This window comes from Oryzias melastigma, linkage group LG3, assembly GCF_002922805.2.
Source record: "Oryzias melastigma strain HK-1 linkage group LG3, ASM292280v2, whole genome shotgun sequence".
Taxonomy (NCBI): domain Eukaryota; kingdom Metazoa; phylum Chordata; class Actinopteri; order Beloniformes; family Adrianichthyidae; genus Oryzias; species Oryzias melastigma.
The window spans coordinates 19,419,959-19,444,936 of NC_050514.1; the positions used below are offsets into that span (position 1 = coordinate 19,419,959).

General features: G+C 36.4%; 2 protein-coding genes across 2 annotated transcripts in view; both read left to right on the forward strand.

Annotated features, from left to right (window-relative positions):
- LOC112160324 (cytochrome b-245 light chain) overlaps positions 1–1,063 on the forward strand; it is a 2,757-nt gene extending 1,694 nt beyond the window's left edge. Inside the window, exons 5-6 of the mRNA XM_024294758.2 lie at positions 31–112; positions 399–1,063. Coding sequence (XP_024150526.1) covers positions 31–112; positions 399–587 — 271 coding nt within the window. The 3' untranslated portion in view covers positions 588–1,063. The remainder of the gene's footprint in view (positions 1–30; positions 113–398) is intronic.
- A 1,945-nt stretch (positions 1,064–3,008) lies between these two features.
- tcf25 (transcription factor 25 (basic helix-loop-helix)) lies at positions 3,009–19,913 on the forward strand. Its single transcript, XM_024296021.2, has 18 exons — positions 3,009–3,347; positions 3,975–4,118; positions 4,227–4,292; positions 4,450–4,571; positions 5,368–5,433; positions 5,513–5,595; positions 6,735–6,865; positions 7,540–7,639; positions 9,666–9,759; positions 9,903–9,995; positions 11,102–11,207; positions 11,314–11,473; positions 11,572–11,659; positions 11,890–12,048; positions 12,164–12,254; positions 14,921–15,000; positions 15,087–15,162; positions 18,490–19,913. Exons 1-18 carry the CDS (start codon positions 3,132–3,134, stop codon positions 18,655–18,657), a joined length of 2,043 nt encoding a protein of 680 aa, XP_024151789.1. The 5' UTR covers positions 3,009–3,131; the 3' UTR covers positions 18,658–19,913.
- The last annotated feature ends 5,065 nt before the right edge of the window (positions 19,914–24,978 follow it).

Sequence of the window (24,978 nt, forward strand, 5' to 3'; positions counted from 1 at the left end):
TCTTACAGGCTTTTGTCTTTCTCTCCACAGGCTTTGTGTACCTGGAGGTTTCATGCTTGCCACAGTCTTAGGATGTGTCTGTCTTGGCATTGCCAGTCTCATCTATCTTGCAGTAAGTTCTTCTAGGCTTACCAGTTGTCAAATTTGAAAAATGTGTATTAACGGGAGGAAGTGGTTAGTTTCTGGAAACAAGGAAACTGCAAGCAAGAAGTTGTCCCATACTGGTGCCTCTGTTGAAACATGACCTACGTTGTTGCAAAACTTTAAACAAGGGTGTGACTCAATTTTTCATGAGTTTCAAAGTTTATGAAGGTTCCTATTTGGGAAATTTAGATTTATCTCTAAATGTGAGCAAGCAAAATAGTCTCCATACTATTTGACATTCCCTTGCTTTTTAGGCAGCTGTCCGGGGTGAACACTGGGAGCCAATTCTTCCTCGCAAAGATACACGGAAACCCGTTGCTGAGAGCATCAAAAGTCCTCCTCAGAACCCGCCACCACGACCTCCTCCAGAGATACGGCGGAAGCAAGCCAAGGATGTGGAGGGAGCTGCCTATGACAATCCCATAGCTGTTACAGATGAATAAAACGGAACCATCTCACTGTGATGGTGGAGGAATGGTTCGCTCCAGTTAGTGACCGTGGAGAAATACAACAAGCTGAGCTCAGTGGACAAAGTAGAGGGGGAAAAAAATATGAAGAAACGATCAAAAATATGCCATGTAAGGTTGATGCTGTAGCTGCTAGTTGGAGGGTGTAAATATATAGTCAGTTTTAAGTACTGTAAGTGTGTCAGTGTTTACTGTCTGGAAAAATATTCAAAAGGTCCAAGTCAATATCTGTTAACAGCTGCCCTATATTTAAGGTTGTACCCTTTTATAAAAGTGATAATCTAGAAAATGATGTATTTACATATTTCTGTAACTCTTAAAAGTAGCTTGTGATGAAAGAATGAAAAGATGCAGTTTTACAGGATGGATGTGTGTTTTAGCTGCATCATGCTGATATAAGTAATTTCTCATACTCCTGAAGTGATTTTGATAAATCTCTTGCTTTCTTTTAATCGTTATCTGTCGTCTGTTTTTGCTTTTGTGTTTTTGTTCCTGTGGAAAATATTCAAAGCAGCGACATTTGCAACTTCTCCCTTTTACGAGCCCTATATTTCAACACTCAGAACTTCCCCTGTTTTTTCCAATGTTTCTTTGTAGTACATAGTTGTAACATTGACATTCACTGTTTTTATTTTTAACACATTGTTCAAACAGGTTCTGCATGTTAGTATTTTTCTTCAACTTTGTCCTGTCTTGACTTCTGAGGTCAGAACGGTTACTGTCTATTTGTAAGTCTAAGTATCGTGATCGTGCTTCCTCTTTTTAGTCTAAACCACAACATCCAGGTGCAGATTGAAGCTTTTTTTATTCATACGACGATTTCATATCAAATGAATATATTCTTTGTTTAGGAAATTTAGCTATCAAAGATCACACACTTTGTTTAGAGTAAAAAAGACAAAAGTTGAAATTTTAAGCAAGAGAGCCACACACAAAATAGCTGAGTTAGTGAGTCTGAATCCCCTCAGAATTCATGATACTTTTACTTTTGAAGCCCTGCTTTCAAGTTTGACTGCAGAGAAACTGCAAAAACCATAAAACACATTAATAAGCTGCACATGCTTAAATTCCGCTGGATTGTTACAGAAAGGTTTTAAGATCTAGAAATGCAAGAGTCCTGGTAGTGAACTTAGAATGACCTCAGATCACAATATAACTGAACTTGGTTGAAGTCAAAAGTTCAAAAATGTATTTGACATGTTCTACAAAAGACATCTAATGAAAGGTTCTAATATAATTAATACATATTGTCAATATAATGCTAATGTATATCACATTTAAGCTTCAGGCCCTTTAGCCCGCCTTCCCCCATCAGTTTCTGTCTTCTAACCCAAGGTAATGAATGGGTCACTATGAAATATTTTTTCCAACTTCTTTAGATTTAAATACTGCTATGGCATGATATACAGTACGTATACACTCACTGGCTACTTTATTAGACACACTTGTTGATGTAAATTTTTAATCAGCCAATCACATGACAGCAACATAAAGACATGGTCAAGACGATCTGCTGTAGTTCCAACCCAGCATCAGAATGGGGAAGAACAGTGAATAAAGTGGCTTTAGTTGTTGATGCCAGACGTGATGGTCTGAGTATTTCAGAAACTGCTGATCTTCTGGGATTTTCACCCACAACCATCTCTAGAGTTTACAGAGAAAGGTCCAAAAAAGAGGAAATATCTATTGAGTGGCCGTTCAGTGGGTAGAAATGCCTTGTTGACACCAGAGGTCAGAGGAGAATGGACAGACTGATATAAAGACAGGAGTAACTCTTCTGCACACCTAATTACAACTGAGGTCTTTAGAAGAGCATCTCTGAACGCATAACACGTCTGACCTTGAGGCAGATGGGTTACAGCAGCAGAAGACCACACCTGATGCCACTCATGTCGGCTAAGAACAGAAAACTGAGGCTTAGATTCACATAGACTCAGCAAAATTGGACAATAGAAGATTGGAAAAACGTTGCCTGGTCTGATGAGTCTCGATATAAACTGCAACATCGTGACGGTAGGGTCAGATTTTGTTGTTATTAACATGAAAGCATCCTACCTTGTATAAAAGTATCAGGCTGGTGGTGGGGGCTTAACGGTTTGGGGGATACTTTCTTGTCACACTTTGGGTTCCTTAGTACCAACTGAGCATCATTTCAAAGCCACATTCTACCTGAGTATATTGGCTGACATAATGGATCAAACTCTCTGAAGAATTTTCCTAGTTTCTTGTTGAAATTATGCCACCAAGGATTAATGCAGTTCTGAAGACAAAAGTGAGTCAAACCCTGTTCTAGTAAAGTTTTATTACATTACATTAAATTACATTTCATTACCATGGGCATCTTTACCCACAAGGTGTTTTTTAATGTAACCCCTAGGGGGCGGTAGATTACTCAGAGTCGTAAAACATTTAGTCAAAGAAGACGAACAAACCAATAGTATCATCAGGTTATTGGTGTGTTGTATCTGTCAGAAGAAAACTTGATCACTGTAAAATAGTGTGACCCATTTACTGTAAACTATGTCCACCCGGGCTCTGCGGAGGCTCAAAGGAAAACAAAGGGGTCAGGAGGCCTTGGACCTCGGGGATCTAACTTTGGGTGAAAGCCCGGAGGAGCAGGTTGAAGCCGAGGAGGAGCACTTTAACACGGCTAACGCGTCTCCCCCAGCAGCAGACAGCTCCCGAAAGGGAAAGAAAAACAAAGCTCAGAAAAACTTCACAAACATTTATGAACTGGTAAGGTTCAAGATATTTGATAAAACATGAAACTTTCTCAGCAACAGTTACGCGAGTTTCTTCCTGACAGCTGTTTACATTAGCAACATTTAGCTAACATGCTAAGCTAACCAAAGAGTGTTAGCTTCTCCTTTGCTATCTGATTGAACTATTGGACGTTTAGTTAAAATATTAACCTTACGCAACTTTCGCCCTCGTTCTAAAATTGTTTAAATCTTTAAAAACATGTAGCTACTATAAATATAATTGTAGTTCCCGAAAAAAAATAAGATTTAACTGTTGTCAGTGGAAATTGTGTCAGAACAAGGCATTTTACATATGATTTTTGTCTCATAATTATTAACTTTAAGTATTCTTATATATTTCTAAGATGTTTAAATGTTTAAATTGAGACTTTTTGGACCAATTTAGCATCTTTAAACCTAAGAAAGTTCCCCATCAAAACAATACCTCGATGATGCGTCTTGTCCATAAAGCTAGTCATTGAATACCTTATAGCAAAGGATTGTTTATAATTTTTGTCACATTTTGTTGTTGTTGATCCCTTATCTTTTTTGGTTTTGTATATTTTGTTAAAGTGTCTTTCTTAAAAATAAAATGCTTTTCTTCTTTCTTTTTTTTTTAAAGATAGGTGAAGCAGACCATGAAGGGGAGAAAATATCACCTGATGAGGAGGCTGAGAAACCAGATAAAAGTGTAACAGGTGGCACAAGAACAAATGATAAACAAACCGAGAACCAGGTTCAAAAGTGTGACGGAGTGTCTTCTAAGGTAAACATAGAAATTCAATATTTTAAACATATCTTTTGGTCATTTTTTCTGTCTTCCTAAACATTTTTCTATTAAGTTGGATTGTTGGATCAATTCTTTCTTTAATAGTCTGGAGACCGAGTCAAGAAGAAAAAGAAAAAGAAGAAGACAAAAGTTGCATCAAAAGATGGAGAAGTAAATATGTTCAATTTAATTTTTTGCGCTTTAGAACTGTTAGGATTTCCCCCCTAAATTCATGATTTTACTTAAAGTTTTATTACATTATTACTACATTTAGGTCATTATTTTCAGTCACATGCTAAGCCTCATGGCTTCTTTATAATCTTTTTAGGAAGCCTCTTCAGATAACATTGATTTACTGCTGGAGAACTTGGAGCAGTCCAATGGAGTGGGCTTACAAAACGAAGATTGTGGCGGGTCTGACCGAAGATCAGTGGTACATGTGGAGCACAGGTATGGTCACTTTTTCATTGTGACAAAAAAGGAGCCTTTTGTCATATTATCACAAATATTGAAATGCACTAATATAACTGTGTTTTATATAATTGAGGCTCCCACGTCCTTACCACATCTGCAGATGTATCTACAACATCGTCATTTTAGTAAAAGCGGTCTACCGTCTTCATAAACAAGCCTACTTGATGAGGACCTGAAGAAACATGTAATCTAGTCAGTAAAGATGGTTAAGATTTCCTTTTAGCTTAAATACACATTTTTGTTGGCTTCTATTTGACTTTTAGTCTCCTTATTCATCATCCCTCACATGTCTTTGGTTCTCCTTAAAATCTATTTAAATGTGTTATTTTGTTTTTGATGGTTCAAGTTTTAATAGTATTTTATGAAAGACTGAAAAATCACACATTTTACCCAAAAAAGACAATATAAAACAGTTTTTTTAAGAAATTAGGTTACTTATGTTTGGGAAATTTGTGAAAAGGCGATTTAAACATTAGTGAAGTGTAAAAAAATTACCCTAAGAGTCACTTATAGTGTTGATGAAGCAGGAACATGAATATCCCTTTAAGTTTAAAATATGTATGCGCTTCTTCCTTTACAAATATATTTTTGTCAAAGAATATCCTCTGTTCTGCTAGTTGAAATAGATCCAACCACATACAGAGCCAGTGATGCTGTTTTCTCTAGAAAACAGCAGAGGAAAAATGTCCATAATATTTATTTGATCCATTGTAGAAATGGAGTGTCAAAAACCTCAGAATCTGAATGTGGTATTTCTGTGTTCCCTCATCAGGAATCTTAACCCAGAGACTGAGCTGAAGAGATATTTTGGGGCTCGGGCTGTTCTAGGGGATCTAAGGTTGGTGGAGAAGAGAATAAAACAGATCTTGAATTCTATGAAGAACTCTAAAATATTTTTGTGTAACTTTTCTCCAAAGACCTCGACAGAGAAACAGACACTTTCATCGTAGCACATGGATGACCAGCCCAAAGGACAGCTGGCCTCGTTTCGCTCGCCCAGGTCGGTTTCTCTGGCTATACATACCATTAAACACCCAATTTCTTGTTAGCTTTATCCATTGTTTTTTAACATTGATATTGTACAGAAACTAATAAATACATAAAATATTTAAAATTATAATATTTAACTTTAGCTGTGAAAAAACTGCTGTTTAGTAACATTGTTGTAAAATCCAACTTTAGCTAATAGTTGATCCTTTTATTATAAGATTTTGTGTAATTTCATTACATGTTAGATTACTACATATACATTAAGAATTTTTAATTCTGCTTGGTTAAGTGTATTCAGAATATGTACATTTTTGGGTTCCTTGTTAAAAAGGGAAATACTTATATTTCTTAAATCAGATGCCTGGAATAGCCTAAACTGACACTAGTTGTACAGTAGATTACATTTTCTGATTTTTTTCATTTATGTCTTTAATTTTCTTTGAAAACTACAAACTATTAGACAGCAGCTCTACGTCCACATCTGCAGCATTTGTCCCTAGATGTAGTTTTTATACAGGATAAGAATTAGTAAATCGACTAGTGAGTGAAACTGAAACAAAGGGATGTTGTAAGTACACAGAAACCAGTCTAAACCATCAACACTGAATATGATCAACAAAAGAATTAGATGGAACAACCACATGTTTATACATGCAGGCAGTGCATCTGCTAGCACAACCAGGATTTAATCTGGTTTCCAAAATTGCTAAAACTCGTGAGAGACAGTAGATTTTTAAAGAGTCGATTCTCTTTCACCGAGAGGGCGATTTAGGCAAAAGGGAGTTATTTTCTGTAAGAACCAATACTTTATCAGTAGCAAGATATCTATGAGATAATAATGCCACGGCTTGATAAAATTGGTCTAGGAATATCAATTTATAACGGCATTATAGCTTTAAATGCAGATAATGAATTTTTCCAGAACAACAATGTGTTTCCATATTTAAAACTTAATGTTATTATTGATAATAATCAGCTAGAAACAAGGTACTACAGGCTGTATAGACTTTGAGACCTGCAGAAACAGATTTACATTAGAAAACATAGGTTTTTGAGTTAAAAACAGTTACAAGATGTTTACATATAAATTACTATATATTGTACAAACTTTATTTGTTCATTACTTAACTTTACCCGATGTCTCTTCAGGAATCTCAATGACCTTACTGGAGTCCAAAGATGGCATTCATTACTTCACCTTTGAGCACAGTCGGGACTACCAACATGTACAGTTCAAGTTCCTGGATGCTGTTGAGTCCATGGATCCAAACAACATTGTGGTAAAGAAAATATCAACTTTCTATCTGTATGGAAAAACATCTAATTCTGATTTTTAGTTGAACTAATAGATTATTTCTGAAGAAAAAATGAAATAAAAATAATGAGTTTTCCTGATATTTTATCCGTAGCTTGTCTGCATTGAGGATTTTTTAAATTATTTTTTAATGTTTTACTTAAAGCTGTGATCCAAAGAGCAGGAATCAGCTCCATCTACTGTCCACAGCTGCAGAGTTATCGTTCATTCTCTTCAGATAATGAATTATAATAATCCTTCATCAGTGATAGAAAATTCATCTTTAAAGTCATGCGCAACCCGTGTGCAAATATTATCGCGATCAGAAGCGCAAATATTATCGCGATCAGAAGCATCATAAAACTGTTGACGTTTCTGCTGACAAACATGGGGTCACCGTCCTCATTCTGAAGACTCAACTGATTATTTTATGTTTACATCAAATCACATGTTCCAGCAGTAATACAAAGCAACAATGCAAATTTTCTTTGCTGATGCTCCTTCAAGTACTGCTATTTATTTTTGTACAATTGATAGCAATTGTACATTTCTATTTAATTTGAGTAAAAATTGTTCTTTTATTTATATTTTTGCAGTTTGATTCCCACGTTTTAGACTCCTGAAACAAAAGTTAGAATATTCATTCTTTTTTCTCTCCAGGCCCTGCTTCAGCTAAACCCGTACCACATCGATTCCCTGCTGCAGCTGTCAGACGTTTGCCGAATACAGGAGGACCAGGACATGGCAAGAGACCTAATTGGTGAGAATCTGCTGCTATTTGCACGTAGCAAAGCTGCAAAGTGTTCAAAATCCAATAATCCAGCGTTAATGTCAGCTCTTTGAAGAGTTTCAAGGAAAGATTTTCTAAGAACTCCCCACACTTATCTTCATTCTTCTTAAAAGCAAATGACTCTTATAGCTGGAAGGGACACTAAAAGAGTAGCATTTTTTTAGGCTTTTTTCAAATAACCCTTAAAAAGGGGGGAAAGTTTCACCTTGATGTTGTCACGCTTTGCAAAGTTTGAACATGATCTCACTTGTTGTTGTGTGTACCCAGCCTGCCCAGCGTTTCCAGTCTCTGCAGCTTAACATTGGTCCTTCTGTTTAAAGTCTTTTTATAGAAAACTGATTTTGGCATGGCTTTGAAATGATGCAGTACTGTGCTGTCAAAAGAAAGCCTGTCTTTTTTCATTGCTAGATGGACTGGTCAAGTACTGTACATTCAGTGTTTTTGTCAGAGCGTGTGTGCGTTGTGCATGTGTTGGCCCAATTCTTAGCACACATGTATTCCAATAAAATATTTTTTCATTTATAGACTTGTGGGGATGTCTGGGACATGCCACAACAGATTTACCATACAGTAACAGAAAAACATTGTCACATTGAGTCCTGACAGTTAACAGACATCTGGAAAAAAATCAAAGATGAGCGCATTTGTTTTTCAAAGGAAAACTGTGGATGTGTCCCGATTCCCTTTTCCCTACTGAGAAATCAAGTACCCTGGATTTTAAAAGCAATGACGTCATCCATTTTCTGAAGTCAAAAGCTATTATGTACGAACATTTTATAAGCAATTTTTATGAATTTACTGTGTTCTGAAGATGAAAACTTGGATAGTTTATACAAAATAAAAGAAAATGCATTTTTTCACATGAAAAATGATTTTAAATGCAATGCATTGCGGTCTATATTTTTTAATGAATGCGCATTTTTGGAATTGTAGTTTCAGACAAATTGCAATCTAGACAAACCTCATGAGTTTAGCTCTCTAAAGATTTTTTTTTTTACATTTGAGGATTGATGTGTCTTAATTGGCATTGGCATCAAGTTTGGTCAAATAGGTACGTATGTGAACAGAATAATGGTGTTTTGGTTCCTCTGATTGCATGAATGTTGTCATAGAGCCCATATAATAGCTCAATGAAATAAACAAATTTGTCACGCCAACTCTCCTGTCATTGGTACATGTGGAAAATCACATGTTTGACATGCTGTATTACAACAGAGCTAAAAGTATCCACGACCTGTTCTGACCAAATGGTCGTTTTAGCACCTTTAAGTGTTTGTCATTGACCTCAATCTATTTTAACTGAAAAGTTTTCAAGATCCTCATGTTGTTTTATTTTGTGAATAAACAAACCAGCTGTTGTTCTAAAGTCAGAGTTCATTTTTCTTTTTTTTTTGCAAAGCACAAAGCTACTTTTATCATCACAGGCTCTGTTCTTAACTAGATATCTAAAATAGTCAAGACCAGAGGGATCATGAAATAAAGAGCATCTGTCTTCTTCTTCTGGCTAATTTAATGACATGCCATAAGCAAAGCTTTACTGTAAGAACATGTTTTTCAGTTCCAGTGTTTTTCAATGCACATCCATGCAGTTTAGAGTTTAAAGCGTTCATTTTGTACAAAACTTTAAGTGGAACTGTTCTATAGCTGCCTACTTATGCTTAATTTAAATCAGTTCATTACAAAAGGGAAAGTTATTGATCGCTGAAGTTGCTTTTAAAGTAATTTAGAACGATTGAAAGTCGGGGGGTTTAGGCTGCATTTTCTGTGCCTTATATTAGTTCATTTTTTGATATATGTGTGTTTTTAATCATCCATTAAAACTGCTCAAGTTGTGTTTTGATCTTTTGTGGTTGGAACACTTATGTGAAGAGATTTTAATCTTAAAAATGTTCCTAGTAAAAAAACAGATCTACTATTAAAACTTTTAAAAGGCTTGTCGTGTAATGTTTTGTGGAAATAATTTAAAGACCTCTTTATTTACTTGTGTATTTCCTAGAAAGGGCCTTGTTCAGCTTTGAGTGTGCTTTTCACCCGTTGTTCAGCCTGACGTCAGGCAGCAGCCGGCTGGATTATTTGAGACCAGAAAACAGGTCAGTGCATTTTTTAACCTCCGTCTCAGTACTTTTTACACCCCCCGCCTGACAGATGATGGGTTTTGATCTGACATGACATTTTATAATCACACCATTTTTCAATTTTTTTTATTGATAAAAAACTGACTACTTGTTTGCAGAGCATTTTTTCTGGCTCTTTATAAGCACATGATGTTCCTGGAGAAGAGAGGATGCCCACGGACCGCTCTGGAGTACTGCAAATTGATTTTAAGGTACCAAGCCAAAAGTCTCACAGTGACTCATTATAGAGAAAAATCCAAAAGCACACAGTCAATTTTTTATTAAATTGACAGTATCACAATCAGCAGCTAGTAGCTTTGATATCAGTTGTGACATTTTCTGTGTTTGAGAGACAGGCGTGTTGATATTTGTCAGTCGGTGTAAAGCAAACTGAATGCACTCTGACGTTTAAAAGTGTCTTTTGTCAAGCTAATAAAAAAGTAAACATTGAACTGATTTGCATGATCTGATTTGGAGCTTATAAAAATGATTATGGTTCTAAGAAGAAAATCTTTGATGTAAAAGACAACTTGGGTTGTAAGAAATAATTTAGGCAAATTTCCAATAATTCTTCTTATGAAGGTCGAAATGGCAAATGCTGAGACGATCATTATCTCCTTTGAAAGGGCTAGTGCTGATAAGGCTGAAGGAAATGAAATTTAAGGAAATAATTTGTTAATACAAACATGTTATTGGGCTTATTGTTCACTGGATAACTCGATATATTGCGGTTCAATTTTCACAGATTTTTTTTTTCTCTGCAATTCTACATGTTTTTTTATTTTCTTTCACATGCACTGCGTTCTGCATCCTAATTGGCTGTAGACCATTATCAAGCCTTGTCCGTGCCATGTCACAGTATCAGAATTCATTTAGCCCGGCAAATCTATATAAATACTGGACTTGGTTTTCTACAAATATTTAAACAAGAGAGAAAAGTGTAAAAATGTCAGTCTAAGAAAAAGAAAATGTATAAAGTGTGTAGTGAAGAGCCTTAAAATATCTCATTACATTGTGACAGGAATAGATTGCAATTAATGCATTTGACAAAACCACACATTTTCTAATTTAGAAATATCTAATTGTTTACAGATTTAGCAAAAATTTAAAAACGTACAAAACAATCTTTGGGTTTACATCCAGCTTTTTCTAGTAGGGGTCAATAACTTTTTGGAAAGCCGTTTACCTTGTGATTTTTTTGGGGGGGGAGGTTTGTCCTCAGATAGTAGCATGAACATTTTAAATTAAATTGAATTTCAACCAAGACATATTTTTGGTTTAGAGCTCACAGTCCTCGTTTTTGTTTCCTCTGTCACAGCTTAGATCCAGACTCCGATCCACTCTGCATGCTCCTGGTCATTGATTTCCTGGCACTGCGTTCCAGAGAGTACAAGTATCTCCTTCAGTTATATCAGGAATGGGAGGTAATGTGTATGAGCATGGGCACCATGTGCACGCTTGTATGCCTCTTCATAACTTTTTAATCTGACTAAGCGGCTGTTTTTCTCATTGCTTTTTTTTTTTTTCCAGGAGCACAGAAATCTGTCTCAGCTGCCAAACTTTGCATTCTCCACCGCACTTTGTCATTTCCATCTGAGCCAACAGGAGGATGTGGAAGCTGATGAACGAGCGAAACAACAGCAAGAAGCCAACCAGATCCTGCAGAATGCACTTATCATGTTTCCTGGAGGTTAGACCTTTAGAGTACGACCGCTTCTGTCACTACAACAGGAATTGTTCATATTAACGTCTTTACTCCACCCTCTATCATTCTGAATGTGTCTGCAGTGTTGATGCCCTTACTGGATCTGTGTACGGTTCAGGCAGACACCACAGTGACCTCTCATAGCTTTTTTGGCTTAAAGAATCAGATTGGGTATGTATGCTGTCTTTGTTGTCTGAAGTATTTCAAAATCCAGCATTTTTCCATGAGTTTTAACTATCAATTTGACATGCTGTAATTTATCTTGGGCAGCCATGACAAACCGATTATATAACAACTACTGATGTTTCTCTAGCATCTTATTTTTAGCTTATATTTTGTTTTTCTGAAATGTTTTTGTTCCCCTGGCTCTCACTCATTTCCCTTCCTCTACTTGCCTCCAGGCAGCTTCCTGCCCTGGCCGAGCTGACGGCTCTATACGTGGGAAGGACGTTCAATCTGTGGAGGGAGGCTCCAGTCATGCTTTGGTTGGAGGAGTCGGTGAAGGAGGTGCTGCGCAGAGTGGATGCCAAAGACCCTCTTGTGGAAGACTGCCAAAACAAGTAAAGCTAGCTAGCTGCCTTCCAGCCAAATTATTCACAAGGAATTCAGAAATACTGCGTTTTCAGTGTTTGTCTGTGTTTGGAGCCATTCTTTACCGTCATCCCTGTGTTGTAGGAGAAAGCAGAGGTACCAGAGCGCTCCAAGAAACATCCATCGTCACGTCCTCCTGTCTGAGATCAAAGAAGCCACCTCAAGCCTTCCCTTAGTAAGAAATCATTTCGGTTTTTGAAAACGATGAAATTATTCCTTATTTGGTCACTTACAGGGGGCTGCACGGTGGCGCAGTGGTTAGCGCTCTCGCCTCACAGCGAGAAGGCCCCGGTTCGAATCCCCGGCTGGGACCTTTCTGTGTGGAGTTTGCATGTTCTCCCCGTGCATGCGTGGGTTTTCACCGGGGACTCCGGCTTCCTCCCACCGTCCAAAGACATGCTTCATAGGTTGATTGGTGACTCTAAATTGTCCCTAGGTGTGAATGTGTGTGTGATTGAGGCCCTGCGACAGACTGGCGACCTGTCCAGGGTGTACCCCGCCTTCGCCCTTCAGTAGCCGGGATAGGCTCCGGCACCCCCGCGACCCCAGAAGGGACAAAGCGGTCAAGAAAATGGATGGATGGATGGATGGTCACTTACAGAAACTGTAGATGCCACATGTGTAAGGAATTTCCATTTGTGGACTCAGTAGCTGAGCCAGTTGGGCACATGTGAGTGTGTGTGACTGAAGGTGACTTCTAGTATGCCTTATGTTACTGGTCTGGATAGGGCCGGTCCAAAAGGTCAACTTCAACCTGGTGTTCTGTAGTTTAGTTCCTGCATTGTTTGGAAGCAACTCCTCTCCATCTAAAAAGCCAAGTTCCAAGCAATGGAGAATGTTGGAGAAGACACTCCAAGAAGACTGTTTCTTCATCCTGTTACCATCGGTTGTCTTCCTCACATTTGTTGTTATGGTTTGCAGGATGACACAGATGATTGTTCAGTCCTGTCATCGCAGAACAAACATTTTTCCTCCAGAAGGCTGGTCATACCTGACCTTCACTGTCAGGCCCATTTGGACTAGTGTCAGCAACATGAACTGGAACCTGAATATGTAGAGCATCACGTTCAGCAATGAGTCCAGATTCTGTTAACCATAACTAGGAGTGTCAAATTATTGCTTTAATTGCGATTCACTGATTACAGATATTTTAGCGCATTATTTTGTGTGTGTGTGTGTTAATTTCTTGCTTCTGTAAAGTCAGTTCATGTCTAAAATGGCACACATGGAAGGGCATTACCCGCTCATACCATGGTCATTTACAAAAGAAATAAATACTAAATCCTGTTATATTTTGAAGTTTAAATCATTTTTCACAAAAAGCGACTATTTAAAACTAGGGGTGTCTATTGGCAAGAGTCTGGCTATACGATAATTATCCTGTGTTATGATACGATATGGTTCTAAAGGTATGACTGAGGAAATATTTCAAGTAAAGTTTTTTATAAGTTATACTCTTTAAAAAAAATAAATAAAAGGGGGGAATTGTTCTGGTACAGTTTTGGGATATACCGCGATATGTATTGTAACGTGACACACATATTGGGGTACCAATGTATCACCAGACTCTTGCCAACATACCCCAATGCTGAAGGATATCCATAAATAATTAATTAAATATCATCTTGCCAGCATTTTAAATCAATATAAGTATCGCCAAACAAAATATCGCAATATACCGTCAAATCCATTTTCCTCTACACCTCTTTTTGAAGCACGGTGTGTCGCATTGTCATGGTAACAGTGTGATGATGGGTTTGACTATCTTCACTGTAAAAACGAGGCTCGTTATCATCGAGGAAAATCCCACTGTAAGAAAGATTTTCTAGGACCAAACAGTCCTTCAAGATGACAGACTACTTCCAGAATTTGGAAGTAAGGAGGATGGACTGATCTGCCAGCAGCCAACACTTGTAGAACCAGCTTAGATCTGCTTCTTATGCCAGAGTGACCACAACTGCTAAATCCAATTTGCTAAATAAAAGAATCAGCTACACTTTGATTGTCTTATTTTTAAACATAACTCCTATAATCCACCAAACTGGATTTATTAGTAGAATGAGCTGTTTTGTACAGAAGATTTGACAACCCACAAACTCAGCTCTGCTGCTCACCCCACTAGTGCATGTCATGGAGTTACAAACAGACCTTCAAATTGATAGTCAAGAAGCTGTGATAAGACAAAGAAATGATCCACTCTTTAAAAAAGAATATCTGTAGTGAATTGAAGAACATAAATAACTACGAATTTTACAGCAAACATAAAAATCAAACGTTCTGCATTTAGAGCCACCCTGTTGGGACTCCTGCAACTTTAATTTGGTTTCCAACGATTCTGGAGGCAAATTGGGCTTTCAAGATCATAAAAAACATTTTTTTCCCCCTTTTTCAAAGGTCTTTGTTTTGCTTCTCTGACACTTTTATTTGTCCGTTTTGGTTATGAAGGGATATTCTCCCTACTGTGCACTTTCTTGCTCTTTTAAAAGTGATAGAGTGCATGCCCCTAGAATCTAATTCTTTATAATTTAAAAATCTAATTTTACTCGACCAAAAATTTCCGTATATCTAATTTGGGACGAAAGCAATGCCAGAATAGAAAATAGATTTAATCTTCCATGATTTTAACTACATCTGACCTTTTTTGAGTGCAGAGTCTGCAGACTCAAACAGACATTAAAAAGTCCGACTAGAATTGCTTTTTGGTTATTCTGTTTGCTCCAACATTACTTTTGCAGAAAACCTCTGCCATTCCATTTCTGACATAGATTTTCTATATTTTTTAGGTAGAAGAAAGTGTGTGAAGTGATCATTAACCTTGACGTTTTGGTTGGATGTCTGCAGGAGGTCACCACTCAGCCTGTGATGGGTTTTGATCCTCTGCCTCCACTGGACTCTGTGGCGTCCTACGCTCGACCAGAGAGGTCCTAGATCTTTGTTTATAACATTTATTCTTCTTCTGTGAAGAAATAACTTGAGCTAAAAGTGAATTCTGGTTGTTTTCCAACAGGCAGAATGCTGGAGCGTCCAACGAGAGCACGCTGTCACTGTTTTTCCGATCTTTACTTCCAAACTTCAACCTTCAGGTTGGTGTTTTTTGTGGATCTCTCAGGGATTGTGGAGATGCTCTGGGGCTGCCGTTCTCCTCATGGCATGAGCTCCAGAAAACTCTTCTGAACTTAAATGGGTGACTAGGATGAAACAAAGCTATAATTTTTGGCAATTCATATTTTTTTTTTCGTAGCTGCAAATAAATTCGGGCTTTAAGGGGTTAAAACCGTATGACTATGGTCTGAATTCTGAAAAGCTCAAATCTACAACATCTCAGGTTTTGGTCGTCTGTTTTGAAGTAAAGCGTCAAGTGGGTGGGGGAATCGATCTGAAGATGGCAGCACAGATATGAACAACAGGGAGCACTAATTAGGAGCTCATGCTGTGCATGTGGGATCGCCATGTGATGCATAAACAGTCACCTGAATGATGCTACTGTGTGAGAAGAGCTACTTTTTTTAAAGAGTGTGAAGTAATTTGATAAAAAAATAGATTTCCTACTGCTTGTTTTTGACTCTCTTGCTGATTTGAAAGAGATCAACAAGACTGATTGATCTTCCAGTGCACAAAGAAAACAAGGAAAAGGGAGTATTTGATAAGAAATGTTGACATGAAGAGAGATGATTTTTGTTGTTTTGTTTAAGTATCTGTGTGTTAATATTTTAGGAACTTTTAATATTAATTCAGTTGATGAGTGAACATAACATTTATTTCTCCAAAAATGCAGACGCATTTGTTATTTGCTGTGAAAGGCATATGCAGGTTCAGATAGTGGGTAGTCTGTGTGATTCTTTGACACGCTTTCATTTAGTGCTATTTTATAAGTGAAAAGGCATGTGGTGCGCCAAAAATGAGTTTTCGAGTGATTCTAAAAACCACACAGATGAGCCATTTATGTCACCGCGCCCTGTAGGCTCCACTGAAGCATCTGAGCTGCAAAAGCTTTGGGAAAATGTTTTAACATGCATGGCTGACTGATGGAACATTTCCTCTTAAGAATTATAAGTACCCCGGAGGGGGGACATCTGAAAATTATCTAAGAAGGCATATGACTTTTTCAGTTAAATCTGTCCTCCGCTTCCCCTAGTGTGTCAGTGATGCACAGAACAATTAGAACATTCACAAGGTCTCGGGCTGTTTGGTTTTTCTGTGTCTGTTGACGGTGTGAAAGCTCTTTCACTGAAAATGTGAAACCACTGTCGTCTGTGTTCACAGCACAGAGAATTTGTCCAACATTAAACAGTAAAGGCTTTTCTGGTTTTGTTTGGTATTTAAAAAAAAAAAGAAAAAAATATTCATGTAAACTTAGCAAATTTTATTAAATTTCAGCATTTCAACCCATGAGCTCTAAATTCAGACGCTCTCTGTATCCAGTTTATACCTGTTACCCTCGTGCTATCTTAGGCATGTTTACATTAAAGGTGGGGTCATCTGGACCCCAAAAGACAGCGCGCTGAATTTTTGTTTTCAATTATTTTATTATTATTTTACTGTAAATCAAAGGCAGACAAAAAAATCCGGATTGTTACATAGAAAGGGTAGGCCACAAGCTTCCAGCTCTGACAGGGAAGGGAAGGGGGGAGGGGTTTATCCATGCCAAAGGTCCTGCCCACAACTCATGGATGAATATCTAATGAACTGCTGCTGCTCTGCAGAATTGATGCCCTAGAAAATGAAAGTTTTTTTTTATTATTTTGGCTAAAAACAGCAAAGTCATAAATAGAAAAGCCCTTTTACAATAGATCAAAAAATGATTGGAGGGAGACTTTAAAGGAATACTCACAGCCCTCAAGTTATCTGAAACCGGATTTAGATCCATAAGTGGGTGTAGCAGCTTAATTGCGAGCACAGCTATCAGTCTGACTTCCATTATCCATGTTTGGCTCAGTGCTCATCTTTGTTCTGCATCTAGAAAAAAAGATGATTTTGCTGCTTTTAAATGTTCAAGTTAGTTTTTCAGCAATATGGAAAGTCTTTCTATCATTTCTTCAGAGGCTCTCAGGAAAAAAGAGAAGAATTGTTGCAATTTTTATATCTGGAGGGATTATATGGTTGAGGCAGATTGGTCTACACTTTAGTGTGATGCTACCGTCTAAGTAGGGCACCTCCTAGAGGGCAGAAAGCTAAGGAGGTCCAATGCTTGCTGCTTAGGAAGGTTGACATTACCTAGTTTAAAATAAAAAAAAACTCACTAACCTTCATTTCTCTTACTCTTTTCCTCCAAGATTCCAGCATTCTTGATCTATTCTAATAAAAAACACAAATCAGTGTCTGTACTTTTATCCCTTTAATATAATGTGGAATTCATACCTGGTAGATAGAAATATTACCAGTGTTCAGGTGTGTAAGGGAATTGACTTTGTCTCCTGCTTTGGAGGGGACGACCAATAATCTGTGGAATATTTTTAGAGATTCAGAAAGCTTTTTTTGTTCCATTGTTAGCCACCATTTCTGGTCACCACACACAGTCAACCCTGAAATAATCATAGCCTTGACAAAATTTGGATGTGTGATTTTTGTTCACATATAAACGAAAGGTTCATTTTTTTTCCTTCTGTCATGTCCAACCAAGAAGATATTTAAATAAAAAAGTTCTCGGATGATGAATCATTTTGGTCCTGGCTGTAGGTCACATGACCAAAACTATCATTTGAAATCGGTATGAACTGTTGAACGAAAACACAAAGGAGGGTTTCTGGCTAAAGGTCATTGGGTGAAGTTGTATGTTTTGTGCCAAAATGTTATTTTATTACGAATATTTTATTAATTAATTGTAGATTTAAGATGAATAATTGGATTTAAAGTGGTCAGATGTTTGACTTTATTTACTATTTAAAAAATAAAATGCTCTTCTCTGGATGTTTATCAGAGGATTAAAGAACTGAAACAAACTAGCATGTATCGACAAAAGAAGAAAAGCTGGTGGATGCATTCGTGAGGTACATATAAAGAAGAGCTTAATGTGGATTTGTTAGACATGCTTAATGTACAGCATGTTTCCATCTGGATCATTTATCCCTCTGATCACATTATCCTCTGATGGAGAGGAAGAGATACAACATGGATTAAAGAAACACAGTTAAGGCTCAGAAAGTTCTGCTGTCGAGCTGCACACGAGGAAGTACCAAGTTAAAAAGGGAATGTAAAAATAAATGTGACAGTTTATTATTGTTAGATGACATTGATAAAACATGGGCACACTGATTAAGAAAAGATAAGAAATGAAAATATGCTTACAGTCGTAGAGAAGTTTTCTTGAATTCCACAGAGAAACAAATGTCTGAGAAATTCAGTTAAGAGAGAGTTCAAATCTTTTTACGTTAGATCTTTATAAATAAGATTGTGTTTTCTTTATTTTCCAGGGGGGGCCGAGGCTGGAGGATGAGATGGAGGTGGCTCGGGCCGGTCAGGAGCTCAACCAGGAGGTGAACCGTCTGATGGTGGCCATGAGAGACATGCTGGCTAACATAAGGTTTCAGGAGCCACCCAGAGAAGACAATCCATACAGAGATGATGAGGAATGGGATTAAGACGAGAGGGAGGCCAACACAGTTGAGATGGAAAGACTTGATTATAACGAAGGAGACACTGAAAGCCAGATCATTTCTAGGACCTTTTAGCTGGTTCTGAATGTGGGAAGCTTTCTCAAGAACATCGTCTTCCTTTTGACCTGTCTTATTTCTCATTCTAACACCACAATGAACGCATCTGTTTGGAGGCTTTGTAACAAATTGTTACCACCTTGTGACTGATAAAGGCCCATCGCTCCCATCAGATAAAACAATTTAGATTTGAGATTCTGACTTGGAAGCATAAAAAATTCATGCTGAACACAGTTGTTGCTTTATCTAAATAAGAAAATTGGTGCCGAATAGGCAGTAAATTGTCCTACTTGAATATTTTCTTGTGGCTCATTAAACGATGATCTTGATATAGCAAGAAAAACGATGTTAAAGATCATTTAAGACGAATTGGTTTCCAAATAAACAATAAAAATGGGTGGTTTTTCACAAAATATATGAGAAAGTTTAAAATAGGAAGAAAATTAGTTATAAATTTCAACCTAAAGTAAAATACAGAGGTTTTGTTGTCAAGAAACTTTATTTTTTCTTTGGATTCCCAATAATTTCTTCTAGTATTGAAGGACATAAATGTTTTCCTTCTTTGTTGCCACATATTTTAGACATGATTAAAGATGCTCTAAAAATGCAAAGCTCTGGTTCATCAAAAAAAACACTAAACTCTGCTTTTCACAGATCACACCTTTGTCTATCATAAAACGATTGCTTTTCTGTTTCTTTATATTTAATCTTTATTTGGTTATCATTTTTTCAATACATAAAATTACATATTTTTTCCACAATTATAATTTATGTGTAGATGATGTATTTTCAGCAGTTCCTAAATATTGCAGAATTAAAAAAAATATTTAATGATATTCTTTACTTTGAAGTTTCTGCTGTTGATCATTTTTGTAGTTGATCGTTTGCTTTTTGAGATGTTTATCATTTGAGTGATATCCCATGTATCTGACAGCCAGCAGAGAACCGTTACAAAACATGATTTGATTTGCCTGCCAGAAGATTGGTATTTTATGCCTATTGTTCTGTTTATCCTGTTCTGTAAACTCACAGAATAGCCTTTCAAATCTTGTCATTTTTCCTTTTTTTTCTTTCTTTTTTTGTATCTCAAAATATAAAATATTGTTTTCTCCTCAGGAATTAAATCAAAACAACAGTTCATTACTGCCCCTCATTAATTAAAGAGAAAATCAAGAAGCCGTGTGGGAAAAGACAAGTTCTCCTTTCAACACATGAAGCAAAACTATTCACTTTCCAAACAGAAAATGTGGCCGCTTCCAATAAAAAGCAGACGTCAGAGCAGATTCCACTGTAAACACGATGCCAAGCTGGAGAGATGATGATCTGTCAGGATTTACAATCTATTGCAAGTTTAAATTCTCACTCCAACTATCTTATTTATTTTAAAAGCATTCACAATGGTCTTTGAATTATGATCGTCATTTTGCGACAAAATCGATCATTTTCTGGAACATAGTTTCCGCAGAGTGGCTGAAGTTCATTAGAAAAAAAAATCATCTGAGTTGTGGGCATCCAATCATTTCCCATCATCCCTTTGTTTACACACTCCCACTAGCTTACACCCCTTCACAGCCCCAACTTAGCATTAGCGATGCAGCAAAAATAGTAGGCCATATTGGAGAAATCCAGCTGTGCAGTTCTGAGCCAGATGCCAGCTCAGATGAGGAAAATGAAGATGTTCATGGATCTATTCGTCTGCAAGTGGATCCATCAGAATGTAAGTCACTGCTACAGGCTTTATCCAACACCATTTTTTGTCTGCTCTTAATTCACAACAATTTAAATAAAGAAATACAATTTTTGATCTAATTTTCATTATGAAAGAAAGCAAAATGCTACAAGAACATGTTAAAACACTGTTTTCATTGGATTTGCTCTGACATGGGTCTAACAAAATGACTCATTTGAAAACAGATATCCAAGCTAACTCTTCACAACTGCACTGTGTCGTTTTTAGAGAATAGTTTACCTTCGTATTCGAGATGCATCCCAGGCAACTATTAGTGTTTTACAATTTTAAGATCATGACCATAAGGTTCAAAAGGAGTCTCATTTGACCAGGTGGGGTGAATGTTTTAGTCTGAGCCTCCACGAGTGAATGTATTTCAGAGTTCAAGTCAGTCGTGCAGAACCATCAGTCTGAGCTTCAACCATCATCATTCAGAAATATGGAGACAAAAAATGAAACCACATTGATTCAGTCATATTACAAACCTCAATCTGAGCAAAGGTCTGTGGTGGACCTTCAGACAGATTCATAAACTGTCCGTAAATCTCAATGAATGAATTATTATCTGTAATAACGACTGTAGCCTCTACTAAATTCAGAGAGTGATAAAGGGCAGCTAAGAGGGTAGGCACATGCTATTATTAGGTTATGGACCACAGTCAGACTCTTAATAACTCTTAATCATCTGCACATTCACTTTGATTTAGTTAAAAACTGATCAATAAAAGTCATTGTTCATACGAGGCTGAATTACTTAAACCTGGCAGGGACAGTTTAGTGGCATTAAAACACTCAAAAGTATCATGCTTTTCATTTCATGTTAAAACAAAACAAACAAGAATATTATACTACGAGGGAATGCACCAAATTACTTTCCCCACACTTTGGTTTAAACCTTGATTTCTTTGGGTCACGGTTTGGTTTCAATTTATGAATTGTATATTAACAAAAATAACAAAAAAATACATAAATTAAGAAAAATCTTTTTTTTTTTTTTTCGAATTTCCTAAAATGCAAAGAATAATACTAAAAAATAAAACTTTCAATTGGCTCATACTAACCGTAGTTTAATGCAATGAAACAACAAGAAATCCTTTAATTTTAGCAGAATTGTTGGAAACTTTTAATGTAAACGTACTTAATTTCCCCCACAATTCTGTTCAAAAGTGTAACATACGATTCAGTTTTTAACAGTGAATTGTGTGTATAAATATGTATTCGAAAAGCAATCAACACTACAAGATTCTCAGTCAAACAGAGGACATAAACTCTGCTAACACCACACACCCTCAGTACATTCTGAAGCTGCCATACACTAACTTTGTTCCTCTGAACCACATGATGTGCGATGATTGCTTGGTGGCCAAAGGAAGTCGTTGTTCCAGTTCACCTGGAGCTAAAGCTGAGGTTGAGGAAGTTTTCATGTGATCTGTCTGCTGTATGGAAAGGCTTTCAGATTCAGACCGAGTGGTGTGTCGGCTGAAGCCATGCAGAAGGTTTTCAACGCTGCGCTGACACTCATGACTTCTTAAGCAAACAAATTACCACCAGAAAATGGGGGTTTGAAATACAGTACTTAGCACAAAAAAAAGCCAAGAGGCAAAGATTTTTCCCCATTTTTTAAATTAATTATGTGGAGTGTGAATGGTCGGAGGGCTGCAGCTTTTCAAGAATAGTTATGTTTTTTTTTCATCTCACAGTTACCCAACAGGTCGAAATCTTCAAAAAATGTTATGATATTAAACTAAACTTCTAAGTTTAAGCTAGCCAATTTTATCTTTGGAAATAATAAAAAACTGATGCTCTATTGTTTTTTTCTTTATTCAGAACACATTTTGAAACCTGGAAAACCCTGGGACTCATACTTTGAACAGACTTTTTAAATCAAAGCTTTTGAGCATCATCCATTGAAAAGAATAGAATGAAAAAGAAAACCTTTTCACATTTTTGAATGGTAGTTCTTTTTCACAACAGAAACCTATAATCTTTGTTACAACATTTTTCTTTTTTATGATTTTTTCTTTTTTTCCAAGGAAATACTAGAGCGTTGTGGGAATGTAGGGTGTTTAATGCAGCCATTCCAGGACTTGTTCTGCTCTTTTCTCCAGATGAAGTTTGTCAAGGACCCAACATTGTGCCATGTGCAGTACGAACAGCTAATAATTTACCAAAGCTGTGTTAATTACTCTCTTGTGATACTGTGCCATAAACCGCTACCCCATAACTACAATTGAGCAAACCCACACACCACCATGACAATTAGGAAAGTGGATGAGATCCACGTGCTGCCGATCAGATCCTGCCTCTGACTAATTGATCCTCACCGGCAGCATGGCTCCAGTCTAACTTTTGGAACCGATGACAAAATCTTCCCCCTTTGTTTAGGAGAGACCAAAGTTAAAATGTTTGACCATAATTCTCATTGGAAAGTAAACATGAACCTTATATCAGCTGTCAAGTATGACGGCTTAATTTGTGACTGAAACTGTGTCATCTTTATTTCCTGAAGAGTTGTCAAAATTATGTCATGTAAAGTGATGGATTCAAAACTTACAATCTGCCGCAGACTTCAAAATGGCTGAAAGGCTTGAGCGGAATGTTTAAAGAGCAACCACATCCTTGTGATCATGGAAGGAAGACAAAGGTTTCAGCCGGTGGTAATGTCTTTATTGATGCATGTTGTCATCCCTTAGCAAAAAGTAATCTACTTAAGTATACTAAAGATATACTAAAAGAGAGGCAGTGTACTTGAAATTTATTTTTCACATACTATCTATATATTGTAAATTAAGAATGCTCCAATTTAGCCTGGAGAAGTATTAGTTTACGACCCACACTACACATACTATTGCAGACTTGCTATAGTTGTACTCAGGTAGTTTTACTCAAATAGCCTTCAAGTGTGCTACTTTAAATAAATTATGCAAAAAAAACTTTTTATTATTAAATACATAGTTTTTAGCACTTTTCTGAGATTTACATTTTCAACATTGTTTTTTCACATAGATAAATTTGACAAATAAGTGACTATCTTTTGCTCTATGATGTTTTTTTTTTCTTTTACAAATCTTAAAGAATCATTTTATATGTTTTTTTATTCATTATAACAAAATAAAAAAAACATTTTTTTTTCCTTTATCATTTCCGGCTTGAGATACACTTATTAGTTTCCCTCAAAAACACAAAGCCAATTAATTAATTGTGATTAATTGTATTTTAAAAGTCCACTAAGTTAAAAGCTTGAATCTCTCTATTCTTATTTTCTCCTTGGTGTACCTAGCTTCCGGCTAGTTGTTTATTTTTAGTGTTTTTCATATTTGTATGACTGGAGTGTCAAAAACAATAACAACATTGACAGTGGAGCTTGACCCCGACGGCCTCTGTAATCTGCTGCTGCAGTTCAGGCTGTAGGGTAGTGCAGATGTAAACAGCAGAAGGTCTATTTTCATTACAGGATGTCAAAGGAACCAAACTTTAACCTAACTTTGTGTTACACAAGTGTTTGTTGAATTTGTTTTTCAAATCGGATATTGGCGTTCTCGTTTTGTGTTTCTATGACGCTCTTCCGTCTGAATGTAGATTTCTGAATGTATGTTTAAGTTTGTTTACATCACAGAGACTTGACTCATTTGTGACATTATGATGCATAAAAGAGGCAAAGCTTTTTGGCTTTGAAGAAAACAAATCCATCTATTTCAATAAATAATAAATACAGTTTTTTTGTTTAGTTTGTTAAGTTTTGTGATGCTTTATAATTAGAGTAAACTAAAAGTAGTCGACACTATTTCATTGCATTTGCATGAATGAAGAAAAAAAAATTAAATTCTTTACGTCTTGTCGTGTTCATATAGTAAAAGGAGAAAAAAAATAGTGGTACAACAAATACATGTTAGAAAATCTCATGTTTGACTTGACTTTCTTGCAGTTTTATAGCATAAAATATTTTATTTTGAAAGGAACTTGTATGTGTGTTACTATCAAATATAAGGACATTAGAATAGTTATATATAGAAAACCATAACACGTATAGTTAAACTACTGTAAATAATTTAAATCTAAATTTTAAGAATGAGTGGCTTAATGGCCACAAAACATAAACTGAAAAAGAAACTGATTCAAATTTCTACTTTTAGCATAAGAAGTTGTAGATCCTTTTAACAGTTTAGCAAAGTTTAGGTTCTTCTTTTTTTGCCTTTTTTGTTGAAATTGAAAGATTAATGTGTCCTCTTGCTTTTTTTCTTCCCTGAAGTTCTCTCAAAGTATTTGAGGCAGTATTTTGGGTATTTTCTAAATAATTTGGGGCGGTGGTGGTGGGGGGTGTTCCCCATTGAAATTAAATTATCTGATTTTGAATAATCTTCACAATTTATCGACACCAGGTATTTGATTTGAGCCCACACAAAATATTATCTCGAAGTGTTTTGAAGGGAAGCATAAATCAATGAACCATTCAGAACCTTTACCATTTAACTTCATATTTTTAAGAATAGAATAGAAAAGAATAGAAAAGAAAAGAATAG

Bases quoted from the DNA above. Each gene is read 5' to 3' on its own strand.
- tcf25 (XM_024296021.2), top strand. From the start codon at position 3,132: ATGTCCACCCGGGCTCTGCGGAGGCTCAAAGGAAAACAAAGGGGTCAG. The intron at 6,866-7,539 runs GTAAAGAAAATA...TTTTCTCTCCAG, and splicing joins TGGATCCAAACAACATTGTG to GCCCTGCTTCAGCTAAACCC. The intron at 11,208-11,313 runs GTAATGTGTATG...TTTTTTTTCCAG, and splicing joins AGTTATATCAGGAATGGGAG to GAGCACAGAAATCTGTCTCA.